This window comes from Lolium perenne, chromosome 5, assembly GCF_019359855.2.
Source record: "Lolium perenne isolate Kyuss_39 chromosome 5, Kyuss_2.0, whole genome shotgun sequence".
In the NCBI taxonomy this organism is placed as follows: Eukaryota; Viridiplantae; Streptophyta; class Magnoliopsida; order Poales; family Poaceae; genus Lolium; species Lolium perenne.
The window spans coordinates 102,711,472-102,726,477 of NC_067248.2; the positions used below are offsets into that span (position 1 = coordinate 102,711,472).

The following is a 15,006-nucleotide window of genomic DNA, read 5'->3' on the forward strand; positions in this document are numbered from 1 at the left end:
AACACATAGCACCAACAAAACAACATTCAACAATCATAATTTAACCATTCAACTAAGAGCTAACACACAAAGAACTTATAGTTACTTCAAATCATTTTAAAAGAAAACCAAATTATCTTACTTAACATAGGCATGAGGGCATCACAAATTAGCAATTGCCTCTCTGGTTATTACCATGGCATAACTAGTTATTCCCTGTTAGATAACAACACAAAGAAGTCAAGTGCATTGGTTTGGCATCGAAAACATTCATATTTTATTTTCAAATATTTTTGGGAAAAAAAAATTATCCTTCCTATTTTATTTTGCTTATAAAACACTACCAATAAAAGCAAGTAAGCAATACACCACACTATTTGAAACTTAAGCAAAACAATAGAACTTGGTTTAAGTATCAGTAGGTTTTGTTTTGCAAGAATGTAACAAAGGTTGTCCAATTTTAATAAAAGAGGTGGTCAAAGATTTTTAATAAACCCTAAGTTTTATTTCCACAATATGTGATACGCACACTATTACTAACAGTACACAATATGCATGATCAGAGACTAAAAATATTTTTCCTAGATGTCCAGTACTAAAACAAGACTAACCTAATTGGATTCACTCAAAAATATTAATTTTCCAAATTTTGGCAGTATAAATACTAACCAGAATACAGTGTTCATGTTAAATACACTAAAAATCGTACAAAAATCCTAAAAATACGGGACCAGTGGCATTGGAAAGATATTTTAATTTGTGAACTACTGCAATTTGTTTCGCTCGATTTGGGTGTGTGGATCTGGAGTTATTCACAATTGAGTGTCACTGGTTTTTATCACAGTTTACAGAAATTTCAAAGTTTTAAAAGAAGTAAACGGGCGGGAACACTCTGGGCCGTACGGTTTTTGAAACTTGGGCCGGCCCAGGAGGAATTCCAGGTGGGTGGGGAGAAAAAAAAACAAAAAAGGAGAAATAAAAGGAGAGAGGCCCCGGGGCGGGGCCCAGCTGCATGGCCTACGTGGCCAAGTGGCCCATGCAGACGCTCGGGGCGTCGTTCCCCCGCGATACCCCGCAGCGACGCGGGCGGCGGACGGAGGCGACCAGGAAAGAAACGGGAGGGGCAGCCAGGGACTCACCGGCGGAGGCGGGCTCGCCGGCGACGGCGAGGTCGTCGCCGGTGGTGGCGGGGCGCGGCGGTCCAGGGCGCGTTCTCCTCCTGCAGCAGCCTTGCCCCGACGGGATCCTCCGCGCAGCAGCTCCCGGCCAGGGCTTCGACGGCGGCGTCTACTGGGATCCTGGGAAACGCGGGCAGTGGGTTAGAACAAGAGGGCGACGGCGAGCAGAATGGATCGGAGATTAAGGGGATGAGGATGCTGGGGCGAGTTCGCCCGTGCTTGCCACCCTCACGGTGACCTCGGTCACCGGACGGTTTTTTTCTCCGGCGAGCAGCGGCCAGAGAGGCTCCGCGGCGCTCCTTGCGTGGGACAGAGAGTGGGTGGGGTGGAGAGGAGTGGTGTGAGGCGAGGAGGTGAGCGGAGGGGGCTGGGCGGTTTTTATAGCCGATTGTCGGCGTATGGTGGGCGTGGTGTAGGGCGAATGGTGGCGACAAACCACGAACGCGATTGGGAGGAGGAGCGGTGCCATTGAGTAGGGCAGCCAAAGGTGGATTCAGTGCGGCTGGAATCAAGGAAAAAGGCGTGCCGAGTCTCCCGAAACGAGCTGGTCACTGCGCGTGCACGAAGGTGTTTGATGCGTTCAGTGGGAAGGAGAGGGCACGCGGGAAGAAGCCGATCATGGTTTTGGTGTCTGCGAACGGTGCCTTGCAGGCCTATGACACAGGATACGACTTTAGAGACTTGCCCGTTCGGGAACGGATCGGCGTGCTACGGGCGTGGTGACCACGGTCGGGACGAGCACGGGCCAAAGGCTGAGAGGCAGGGCTTGCCTCGGGACCATGCACTTTGGGTATAGGGGAGATAGGGCATCTTCATGGCGCAGCCTCGGGGCCTGGGGTGCTCGCTGCCGTGCTGACCAAGATGGAGGTGACCACCAAGAGACATGGAGGGAGGAGAGGACTAGGGTTGGCTAGAGCTTGTAGGGTAGGGTTCAGGGGTTGTATGGGGTACTGTACCTCGTGCTGGAGGATGGAGAAAGAGGGCTGCAGCAAGATTTCCCAAGATTTGGACGTGTCATGCAATGCCTTCTCATTGATTCTCCTCCTCCTTCCCCATAAAGCTATCATCAAGGATGTGCTGAAGTAGCTACGGCCTAGTCGACCAAGGATGGGTGCAGGTGGGTGCATTCCATGGTGTCATTTGGTGGCGCAAGATAGGAGAGGGAGAGGGAAAGATACATGGCACTCAAGTGTCCATGCATGCCACGGTTCCCACCTTGTCATGCCAAAAATGTGATTCCTACATTGCTCTAATGAACATATATATACAATGCTAGTTGATGATGATAAAGGATAGATGAGTGACATCAGGTTGATGGATACAAGTTACTATTTAAATTTCGAAAATAAAAGGGATGGCCTTCAATACTATATGTGAGTTGGCTAAATTTTTGGGATACGGTTTATTTGCAACTTGCCTTGGAATTCTTGGGAAAGGTAAATATGAACATTTGAATAAAATAGGTCTTAAAGGCATAGAATATTCTAAGTAGAGTATTCTCAAAAATTTATTTGGTAACACAAGGTGCAAGAATGGCATATGTGCCAAAACCATGTTTTTAATTTAAAATCAAAGCAAAATATGCTATGGCACTAACTTTTTAGGGTGAAAATGGGATGATGTGAAATAACATTCACATCCTCCATTTTAGTTGGGGAAACATCTTTGAAAACTTTGATGAAACTAGAGATAATTTTGTGGTGAAAATTAGAGAAGAAGCTTAAATAGGATTTTTGGTAAAAAAAAATATGTTGGAAGAAGTGATCTCAAGGGTAGAGGGTGGCTACATAATGTAGATAAAATCTTCACTCTTGGTTTTGTGGAGATTAAACCCGAATTAAAATAAAAACAAGAGGTAAAAGATGAAGAAGTGATCTAGTGCTGAAATAGTGGATAGGGTGCAAGATCAAGTGAAAATAAGAATTGTAAGGGTTGCATGTGACATGCACGACGTGGAGGTTGTAGAGGATGTTGCATAGATGAGATCTATGCATCGAGATCACCAATAACAGTTGTGGGTGCTTAAGAAACAACTGACAAAGTTGGAACATTTTAAGCCTGCCAAAACATGTTATTGACTTGGCTTCAAAATCATCAAGGATAAGTGGGTATAAGAAATATTTGGTTCAAAGCAAGGACATGGTTGGGAAGTGCTCATGATAAGGTAGGTCTAGGACCAAGTGCATTGCCTTAGATGGCAAGGGGTAGTTTAATCCAGGGGTTCCAAAATGGAACCTTAAACAGATTTTGGGACTTAGCCAAATTTATGATGCCTTAGGGTTTTTGACTAGGGTAAGAGAGAAGGATGTATTAAGGGGTATATGATCCCATGTTTTGAATTCCAGAATGATTTTACCACTAGAGGTGTTGTTCTTTGAGGTAGCTCAAGACAAAACTCAACAAGAAAATCAAGACAATTCATCTACCAGCATATCAAAGCATTTCATTAAAACAAACAGATCAAGGCAATTCATCTAATTAGTTTATAGAAAAAGTTTTTGTTCCCCCTAATTTTTGTACTAAGGACAATTAAACATGGTTGCAAAAGTTGGGGTGTGACAAGCCTCTTATGCAATACAAGTTGCATGTCGAACGAGGAACAAGTCTCATGAACGCGGTCATGTAAAGTTAGTCCGAGCCGCTTCATCCCACTATGCCACAAAGATGCAAAGTACTCAAACTAAAGATAACAAGAGCATCAACGCCCACAAACCATTGTGTTCTACTCGTGCAACCATCTATGCATAGACACGGCTCTGATACCACTGTAGGATAACGTAGCATAGAAAACAAAAATTTTCCTACGGCGAACACGCAATCCAAGCCAAGATGCAATCTAGAAGACGGTAGCAACGAGGGGATTATCGAGACTCACCCTTGAAGAGATTCCAAAGCCTACAAGAGGAGGCTCTTGTTGCTGCGGTAGACGTTCACTTGCCGCTTGCAAAAGCGCGTAGAAGATCTTGATCACGATCGGTTCCGGCGCCACGAACGGGCAGCACCTCCGTACTCGGTCACACGTTCGGTTGTTGATGAAGACGACGTCCACCTCTCCGTTCCAGCGGGCAGCGGAAGTAGTAGCTCCTCTTGAATCCGACAGCACGACGGCGTGGTGTCGGTGGCGGTGGAGAAATCCGGCGGAGCTTCGCTAAGCGTGCGGGATATGGTGGAGGAGCGGGGCGCTAGGGTTTGGGGAGAGGGGGTGGCCGGCCACTATAGGGGGCGGCCAAGCTTGAGGCTTTTTTGTGTCCGGCCCCCTCCCCTTGGCCCTCTATATATAGGTGGAAGCCCCAAGTGTTGGACTACAAGTCTTCGAATAAGACCCGAACCCAAAACCTTCCATATGGTGGGAAACCTTCCCAAGCTAGGATTCCCACTAGAGGTGGGAATTCCACCTTCCATAAGGGGGGGTGGCCGGCCCCCTAAGGGGGAGTCCACTTGGGACTCCTCCCCCACTAGGGTTGGCCGGCCATGGAGGTGGAGTCCCATGTGGACTCCACCTTCCTTGGTGGTTTCTTCCGGACTTTTCTAGAACCTTCTAGAACCTTCCATAGAACCTTCCGCATCATTTTAATTCACATAAAATGACATCCTATATATGAATCTTATTCTCCCACCATTCCGAACTCCTCGTGATGTCCGGGATCTCATCCGGACTCGAACAAATATTCGAACTCCATTCCTTATTCAAGTTCTACCATTTCAACATCCAACTTTAAGTGTGTCACCCTACGGTTCGTGAACTATGCGGACATGGTTGAGTACTCACTCCGACCAATAACCAATAGCGGGATCTGGAGATCCATAATGGCTCCCACATATTCAACGATGACTTTAGTGATCGAATGAACCATTCACATATATTACCAATTCCCTTTGTCACGCGATATTTTACTTGTCCGAGGTTTGATCATCGGTATCACTCTATACCTTGTTCAACCTCGTCTCCTGACAAGTACTCTTTACTCGTACCGTGGTATGTGGTCTCTTATGAACTTATTCATATGCTTGCAAGACATTAGACGACATTCCACCGAGAGGGCCCAGAGTATATCTATCCGTCATCGGGATGGACAAATCCCACTGTTGATCCATATGCCTCAACTCATACTTTCTGGATACTTAATCGCACCTTTATAACCACCCATTTACGCAGTGGCGTTTGATGTAATCAAAGTACCTTTCCGGTATAAGTGATTTACATGATCTCATGGTCATAAGGACTAGGTAACTATGTATCAAAAGCTTATAGCAAATAACTTAATGACGAGATCTTATGCTACGCTTAATTGGGTGTGTCCATTACATCATTCATATAATGATATAACCTTGTTATTAATAACATCCAATGTTCATGATTATGAAACTAATCATCCATTAATCAACAAGCTAGTTTAAGAGGCATACTAGGGACTTCTTTGTTGTCTATATATCACACATGTACTAATGTTTCGGTTAATACAATTATAGCATGATGTATAAACATTTATCATAAACATAAAGATATAAATAATAACCACTTTATTATTGCCTCTAGGGCATATCTCTTTCAGCAGCCCCACCCAAGATCGACACTACATCAAGACCGACAAGCCCTCCTCGTGGTCCAATGACACGAGCTCGAGCCCAAGCACTACGCCAAGAGGTGAATTCGCTCCTCTCCACCTATGACTTTGACACCCCCTTGGATGGCTTGCTACTTCATGCAAATACCCTATGTTCAATCAGGTACATCGACCAAGACACAAGCCATGGAGACCAAGACGTTGGAGAGAGAGCTGGAAACGATGAAGACGGAGCTACAGCGCACAGGCCGGAACTTCCGCCCCCCAGGACCGGAACTTCCGGCCAGATTCCTCCAAGATGCCCCCAAGATGCCCTCCAGCGCGCAGGAAAAAGCATCGGACCGGAACTTCCGCCCCGAGGGACCGGAACTTCCGCCCGGTCGGAACTTCCGCCCAAGTTCCGCCCAAGCTCCGAAAGTCCACGAAAAGGCCCCTGGATGTTACTGCAAGGAAATGGACGACTTTCGGAACTTGGCCGGAACTTGGCCGGAACTTCCGGCCTGGCCGGAACTTCCGGCCCCCAGGACCGGAACTTCCGCCCCTGACCGGAACTTCCGCCCAAGATGGCCGGAACTTCCGCCACCGCGAACTTCAGCACAACAGCACTTTCCAGCATGTAACTTAACTCTTCGCCCCCACCTATAAATAGCCTAGTTGGCTCAGATCTGAGATTAGACTTGATTTGAAAGAAAACCTGAGCTTAGCTCACCCTTGTGGGAACCCTACCTAGATCTATGATCTTGTATCGCCACCCGGGCTCCTATCGACTCGTGAAGATCTCTTTGGTGACTTCTACCGTTTGTTTGATCTTTTGCTTGCACTTCTACCTATTTGGTCTTTTGCTTGCACTTCCATCAAACCTTCCGGTCTTTTCACCCTTCTAGATCTCCCGAGCTTCGATTAGTCGATCTCTTTGCGGGACTTCTACCGGAAGGTCTTTTCCTGCAATCTCTATCGAGTTGGTGTTTCGAGCCAACGAGGGAAAACTCGAATTGTATCTGTGTGTGTGTGTATCCCCGCGTTTCCCCCACGTGTTCATCGCGTTCATCCACCTACCCCCACGTATCCCTTCAAATCCGTGAAGATCGGGCACATCCCTGGGCTTAGCCCTTATCAACGGATGCCTTCATCTCTTGCGACGTGAGGTGGTAGAGGAGGTCTTCCACGACCAACCATAGCATTGGGTTGTCGTTGTAGGTGAACACTAGCTTCACTTGGCTCACGTTGATGATGTTGTTGCGGATCTTGACGAGGTTGTTGGCGTTGTCCAATGTTGGCCCTCTCATCTTGATCATGTTGAGGTTGTCCTCGGCCCCTTTGGTCATGGCGAGGATGGTTCCGGAGGTCACGCCTTGGTGGATCTTGATGACCTTGGTCTTGAGCATCCACATGGGCTTGACGATGAGGTGCCGGGTCCATGTTGTGGAGGACGTTGTCTTGGGGTTGGTCGTCATGCCCATGGTGGGCATGGCGAGCCGCTTGATGACGATCTTGGTGAAGAGCTTGGTCTTGTTGAGGACGCTCATGAGGACGAGCATGGCGATGGAACTCTCCGCGCCTTGAGTTTGAGCGAGAATCATCATGACGAGCGTGCGGTCGACGAGAGCGATGATGATCTCCATGCCTTGAGTCGGAGCTTGAGGACGAATGGTGATCATGGGAGTAGTCATCATGTGAGGAGGTCGATGACGATGAGGAAGTAGAGCGATGTCGATGTCGGCGTCCCAAGTTGGTGATGGCGCGCTCGAGGCTATCCATGCGCCGCTCCATGTTTGCATCATTGGCCGTCACTTGGTCATGCAAGTTGTCCGTAGCTTCACGAAGAAGATTCATATCTTGGTTCACTTGAGTGAAATTGTGAGCCACTTCTTCATATTGTTCGTCGATGCGAGTCTCGAACAAGGTAAGTTGCTCCTTGAACTCTTGGCGTTACACCCATAGATTGTGTTGGGTGGCCAACCTCTCGGTGTTGCCGAGGACTTCTCCATCCCTTGGCTCCTCTCCGTTCCTATCCATGATGGAAAGACAAGAACTATGTTGTGGATGTTAGTGGAAGGAGACTACCTCGCACTCTTACCTTGGTAAGATAGTATTGAGGCAATCAACCAAGACCAAAGTAAGACCAAGTGTATCGGGACACACACAAAGGCACACGCAAAAGCTAGCAAATATGGTGCTAGGTGTGGATGGTGGAAAGCCAAAAGACGAAATCCAAAATCGAGTATGTTGTTAAGAGTGGGTAAGATGCAAAAGTCACAAGTCAAAAGCGGTGATCACAAAAGGCATACACAATGTGGAACACACACGTGGGATAAAATGGGGTTAGCGCGACGGAAAATGAGCACGAACAAAATTGGTCCTAACGAAGACTACTAGCTCGGTGTCACGCTAACGCAAGAGAGACCGTGGCTTGGTTGCAAAATGAGAAGCAACAAGATTTGCGCAAGACACCTCTCTTCTCTTTTCTCTCTTTTGCTTAGAAGCTTTGGACTCTTTTGTGTATAGGTGTAACTCACACTCTTTTTTTTTTCTCACTATGGAAAGCTACTACTATCTATGAGTATGTCACACTTCTTTTGCTTATCTTTTCACAACGAGCTTGCTTCGTAGCTTTGCTCAACACACGCACACCCTCACGGTCGGGACGCTTGCGCAATGCTTCGCAACACTAGAAAGCCACTCTCGATAGGAAAGGTACGCAAAGGAAGCTTAGGCTACAAGTTAGGTGCAAGTTATACCACGTGATGACGGTGGCCGACGAGCTTGAACTTGCTATGGTGGAAGGTGTCAAATGAACCGCTTGGATCCTCGGGGTGCCGTCGTCGTAGCTGATGTTGCGGAAGCTTTATGTTAGCTGAAATGGCACACACTACAAAGTCCAAACACAAGGGGTTAGTGCCAAAACAAAAACGAAGTTAGCTGTGAAAATTTCGGCCAGGCGGAAGTTCCGGTCCTGAGGGGCGGAACTTCCGGTCCGGGGGCGGAACTTCCGGTCCTGCCGGGCGGAACTTCCGGTCGCAATCAGATCTGCGGGCTGTTCTTCGATTTGGGCGGAAATCCGGGCCGAAAATCTTCGAATTCGCGGAAAATTTGGCACTAGAAGCTGTGGGAAGGTGGGGGAATTGCAGATCAACACCAAAGACAAGTTTCTATTGGATCAAAACCACTCAAAACTCAACCAAATCACAGATCGGTCCAAAGGCAATTTAGGCTATTTTTTGGAAAATTTTCTAGAAACGAAATCGGGTGGGTGGAGGGTCAAAATCGCGGTAACCAAAGGCTGCTGATACCATATGATGAGATCTGAGATCCCGGATGTGGCCCGATCTCGCGATTCAACCCAAGAACCAAGGGGAAAAGGTGGGAGGACGTGAGGAACACGAAGAACACGAGGAACACGGTACTCACGCACGCACACCAACCCGATACACCCGATACTTACCCCCGTGACTCGGTAGATCACGCCAATAGAATCTCCAAGGAAGAGGCACGCAGCAGAATTCCCGGAGAGAGATTGGTGTTGGAGAGAAGGGGATTGGTAAGGGAGAGAGAGTGCCTTGCACTAGAATCTCACTTAGCAATTCACAAATCAACAACAAGAGTGCCTTGATTACAGAGGGATGATACCCAAGGGAGACTAAGGGTGTGTTTGGTTGGGCTTTTGTTGTGGCTTTCACGGCTTATAAGTCGTAAGCCCAACCAAACGGAAATTCCACCGAACGCGCTTACGAGCAAAGCCGCGCGAAAATGACTACCTCGAGCAAAGCCCGCGCGGAGGTGCTTCTTTCGCTTCGGCTGCGCGCGCGTTCCACTTTTTCCCTCCCTGCCCCTAATATCTCCTGGCGCGGGCGTGACTGGAGGCCAAAATCCCCAATTCCCCGCGCGGGCGCACTGCTCGCTGCCGCCGCCGCGCCCCTGCTCCCCCGCCGCCCCTTCCACGCCGGTCGCCCCTCTCCCCGATCCTTCCCGCCGGCCGCCCCTCTCCCCGAGCCATCTCCTCCGTCCGCCCCTCTCCCCGCCTCCCTACGAGCTGCCCCGACCGCCACACAGGGACCTCGTCCAGGACGACCGTCCGGCCGACTACCTCGACCACGACGGCCGGCTGCCACAAGCTCGACCACCAGTAAAGGAGGAGGTCCACCACGACGACCTGCAGCGGCCGGGTCTGGACCAAGACGAACCAAGGTGAATTCCTGTTTGTATTTGACCAAAATGGGACGTGTATTTGATATGCTTGTTTGTATGTGTGATTTGCAAAATAGATTACTGCAAGAAATTGAGATATGTTAGCTCTTTTATTGTGAAATAGATGGAAAAGGCAATTTGGAATGAACATTACACTACCGTTTTCTGTGAGATATGCAAAGATGAGGTTGATGCTAACAATAGGCCATTGGGATGTTTGAACCGGAGAGGTTATAAAAACCTGGGTGAGAAGTTCTTTGCACAAACGGGGAAAAAATTAACCAAGAAGCAATTTAAAAACAAGTGGGACTTGTTGAAGAAAGAGTATACTCAATTTATGGAGTTGAAGAATGCGGCAACCGGGCTAGGTTGGGATTATGTGAGGGGAACCATTGAGGCTGATGAAGCTTGGTGGAAGGTCCATTTGGAGGTATGTAGCATCATTCTTTTCTTGCATCATAATGCTTGTTTCAGTGCTGACCTGTACTCTACATTTCAGAAATACCCGAAGCATGCAAAGTACAAGAAGAAAGGATTGGCCAACTTGGATGAGTTGGATGCCATGTTTGACAAAGCACATGTTACCGGAGCCACATCATGTATTCCTGGAGAGATATCTGACAGCACCGATGACGAAGGTTTAGTTGAGGTTCTAGAGTCCGAGGATGGGGATGATGCAAAGGCAAAGGATGTCTCACCTAAGGCAGATAAGGATGGCAAGTTAAAGGATGAGAAGGAAGATGGGAAGAAGAAAAGTGTGAAGCGCAAGGCTAGGTACATAGATGAGTCAGCTAAGGAGGACAAGAACCCATTTCTTCGTGAGTACAAGGTCACACTTGGGAATATTAATGAAGCAGTAGCAGCAACTCATGCTCCAACAAGTGCTGCTCCTACCATGAAGGAAGTCCTGACTTTGATGAAGGAGTGTGGGGCTCAAGAGGGCACTCCTTTGTATTTCACAGCCACAGACCTTGTCATGCAGCCTAGCTACAGAGAATTATTTGTGCTAATTGAAACAAAAGAAGGGAGGCTTGATTGGCTGCAGAGGAAACATTCTCAAATGAACAAGTAGTGCTATGTGTATCCTTTATGTATTACCAAGTAGCTGGTATTGAACTATCCATGTTGTAATGAACAAATATTCGTGACTTTGCTGCCACATGCTGTACCGTGTTTGCTGGCATATAATATGTGTGTCGTTTTTGTTGGCATATAATATGTGTGTCGTGTTTGCTGCCATATAATATATGTCTCGTATTTGCTGACATATACTATCTGTCTCGTATTTGCTGACATATACTATCTGTCTCATATTTGCTGACATATACTATCTGTCTCGTATTTGCTGCCATATAATATTGTTTCGTGTTTGCTGCATATTTAATTATGTTGTTCTCCTTTGTAGATGAATGGAGTTGATCAAGATATTGATGATGAGGCTAGCAAAAGGAGGAAAAGGCTTGCACGGTTGGCATCTTTGGCATATCAAGTTGCATGTATGGGCCAGATAGGTAATCACTACACAGTGACTAATTTGACAAGACAGCCTTATAGGATTCCTCAACAGACTGGGTATGAGTGGGTTATGGAGTGTCTTGGGCGCAAAAGGAGTTGCTATAAGATGTTTAGGATGAACCGAGATGTATTTAACTTATTGCATAATGTCCTAGTGTCTCATTATGGATTGGAGTCCTCTAGAGAAGTGACATCAGTGGAGTCATTAGCTATGTTCTTGTGGGTAGTTGGTGGTCCACAATCCTTCTCTCAAGTTGAGAACCGGTTTGCAAGATCAACTGAAACGATTCATAGGAAGTTCAAAGAAGTATTGAATTGCTTGTGCAAGTTGGCTTGCCATAACATAACACCTCGAGATCCTTCTTTCAATACCGTGCATGCAAGAATTAAGGAAGAGCCGTTTTGGCCTCATTTCAAAGATGCAATAGGGGCAATAGATGGCTGCCATGTCCCTGTTGAAGTACCAGCAGATGAAGTTGTGAACCACACAGGTCGGCATGGGTTCCCATCTCAGAACGTGATGGCTGTTTGTGACTTCGATATGCGGTTTACTTTTGCTGTGGCTGGTTGGCCTGGGTCTGCTCATGACACGCGGATCTTAAATGACACCTTGGCAAAGTATGCACATCGATTTCCTAAGCCCCCTGCAGGTACTAGTCTTGTTTATGTAGGCAAATATTTGCTTCCTGACTTGACTTGTGTTGTCTCTGTAGTCAAATATTCCTTTTTATTTGCTTCCTGACTTGTCTTGTTCATGTAGGCAAATATTACCTCGTCGATTCGGGTTATTCAAACCGCGATGGCTATCTTGCTCCTTACAAAGGCCAAATATACCATCTACCGGAATTTCGCAATGGAAGAAAACCGGTTGGGAAGCACGAGGTCTTCAACTATGCCCACGCTCGAGGGAGAAACGTCATTGAACGTGGGTTTGGAGTTCTCAAGGCTAAATGGCGCACGTTAAAGGGTATGCCCAGTTTCAAGCCTCGTAGGCAAAAGAAGATTATTATTGCTTGTATGTCGTTGCACAATTACATTCGTGAAACGAAGCTGCCTGATGAGGAGTTTGACAAATGTGATGAAGATGAGGACTATATTCCTGGAGGAGAAGAACAGCTTCAAGGAGATAATATTCCAGTGAGACGTGATGCTGGTTATATGAACTCAATCCGTGATACAATTGCTGACTCCTTGTGGAGCTCAATGGGAGAATGAGTTCATGTGCGACTTACTAGTTTATTTTGTGATATGTGCTAGCTGCATATAATGTTTTGCGCCGGAACTACAAAGCTAGTTGCTGGGCTGTTTGCTTGCTTGTGAAAATAGCAAGCATTCAAAAGAGGGAACCTGTATATTTTGTAATGGATAACCGGAAGAACACTCTTGGTTGTAATGGATGATCGGAGGAAAGACATGTACTAGTCATTTGTCTGTCCAACGTGATCAATGTTTTTGCTTGCTGTTTAAACACCTTTTTTTTTGTTTCATCAATATATTGGCTAGATAATATATTAATTAACTACAATTTGATCATCTATATCTAAATCAATCTCTAATGAGGTTATTGTAGCTAGATATTAATAAAACAGTCTCTCAAGTCTTTAGGGGTATATCAGACATTTATCTTCACAGCCACAGTTTAGACAACTACTTGCCAAATGGCTTTTACAGCTTTCTCAAATCACACAGCCACAGCTGCTTTGCCACAGCCCACAGCCCACAGCTGCTTTCAGATAAGCCACAGCTCAACCAAACACACCCTAAGCTCAAAGGTAGGTTTGAGTTCTAAACAAGTCTAATCTCAGATCAGAGCCAACTAGGCTATTTATAGTCGGGTGGGCGAATGGGTAAGTTACACGCTGAAAAGTAGTGCTGTGCTGAAGTTCGCGGTGGCGGAAGTTCCGGCCGACTTGGGCGGAAGTTCCGGTCAGGGGCGGAAGTTCCGGTCCTGGATGGCGGAAGTTCCGGCCCTGCCGGAAGTTCCGGCCAAGTTCCGGTCAAGTTCCGAAATTAGCCTATTTCCTTGCAGTAACATCCAGGGGCGTTTTGACGGACTTTCGGAACTTGGGCGGAAGTTCCGGGTGGGCGGAAGTTCCGGTCCCTCGGGGCGAAAGTTCCGGCCGGTTCCACTTCTCTGGGCGCTGGACGGTATCTTGGCAGCATCTGGGAGGAATCTGGCCGGAAGTTCCGGTCCTGGAGGGCGGAAGTTCCGGCCTGTGCGCTGGAGCTCCATCTTCATCATTTCCAGCTCTCTCTCCATTGGCTTGGACTCCATGGCTTGTGTCTTGACCGATGTACCTGATCGAACATAGTGTATTTGCATGAAGTAGCAAGCCATCCAAGGGGGTGTCAAAGGCATAGGTAGAGAGGAGCGAATTCACCTTATCATGTAGAGCTTTAACTCGAGCCCTTGTCATTGGTCCACTTGGGGGACTTGTCGGTCTTGGTGAGGAGGTGTCCGAAGGCCACCCCGCATCACCCTTGGACGGCTTGCTACTTCATGCAAATACACTATGTTCAATCAGGTACATCAGTCAAGACACAAGCCATGGAGTCCAAGCCAATGGAGAGAGAGCTGGAAATGATGAAGATGGAGCTCCAGCGCACAGGCCGGAACTTCCGCCCTCCAGGACCGGAACTTCCGGCCAGATGCCTCCCAGATGCCGCCAAGATGCCGTCCAGCGCCCAGAGAAATGGAGCCAGCCGGAACTTCCGCCCCGAGGGACCGGAACTTCCGCCCACCCGGAACTTCCGCCCAAGTTCCGAAAGTCCGTCAAAACGCCCCTGGATGTTACTGCAAGGAAATGGGCTAATTTCGGAACTTGACCGGAACTTGGCCGGAACATCCGGCCGGGCCGGAACTTCCGCCTTCCAGGACCGGAACTTCCGCCCAAGTTGGCCGGAACTTCCGCCACCGCGAACTTCAGCACAACTCTGCATTTCAGCGTGTAACTTACCCATTCGCCTACCCGACTATAAATAGCCTAGTTGGCTCAGATCTGAAATTAGACTTGTTTAGAACTCAAACCTACCTTTGAGCTTAGTCTCCCTTGGGTATCATCCCTCTGTAATCAAGGCACTCTTGTTGTTGATTTGTGAATTGCTAAGTGAGATTCTAGTGCAAGGCACTCTCTCTCCCTTACCAATCCCCTTCTCTCCAACACCAATCTCTCTCCGGGAATTCTGCCGCGTGCCTCTTCCTTGGAGATTCTATTGGCGTGATCTACTGAGTCACGGGGGTAAGTATCGGGTGTATCGGGTTGGTGTGCGTGCGTGAGTACCGTGTTCCTCGTGTTCTTCGTGTTCCTCACGTCCTCCCACCGTTTTCCCCTTGGTTCTTGGGTTGAATCGCGAGATCGGGCCACATCCGGGATCTCAGATCTCATCAGAGAGAGTGCCTTGCACTAGAATCTCACTTAGCAATTCACAAATCAACAACAAGAGTGCCTTGATTATAGAGGGATGATACCCAAGGGAGACTAAGCTCAAAGATAGGTTTGAGTTCTAAACAAGTCTAATCTCAGATCTGAGCCAACTAGGCTATTTATAGTCGGGTGGGCGAATGGGTAAGTTACATGCTGAAA

General features: G+C 47.5%; 2 protein-coding genes across 2 annotated transcripts; both read left to right on the forward strand.

Annotated features, from left to right (window-relative positions):
- Positions 1-9,927: 9,927 nt before the first annotated feature.
- On the forward strand, positions 9,928-11,066 carry LOC127319569 (uncharacterized). The gene is made up of 2 exons (XM_051349535.2): positions 9,928-10,337; positions 10,407-11,066. The coding sequence occupies exons 1-2, from the start codon at positions 10,032-10,034 to the stop codon at positions 10,977-10,979; spliced, it is 879 nt and encodes a 292-aa protein (XP_051205495.1). The 5' UTR covers positions 9,928-10,031; the 3' UTR covers positions 10,980-11,066.
- A 242-nt stretch (positions 11,067-11,308) lies between these two features.
- Positions 11,309-12,788, forward strand: LOC127319601 (protein ALP1-like). Its single transcript, XM_051349579.2, has 2 exons — positions 11,309-12,072; positions 12,183-12,788. Exons 1-2 carry the CDS (start codon positions 11,313-11,315, stop codon positions 12,635-12,637), a joined length of 1,215 nt encoding a protein of 404 aa, XP_051205539.1. The 5' UTR covers positions 11,309-11,312; the 3' UTR covers positions 12,638-12,788.
- Positions 12,789-15,006: the final 2,218 nt, after the last annotated feature.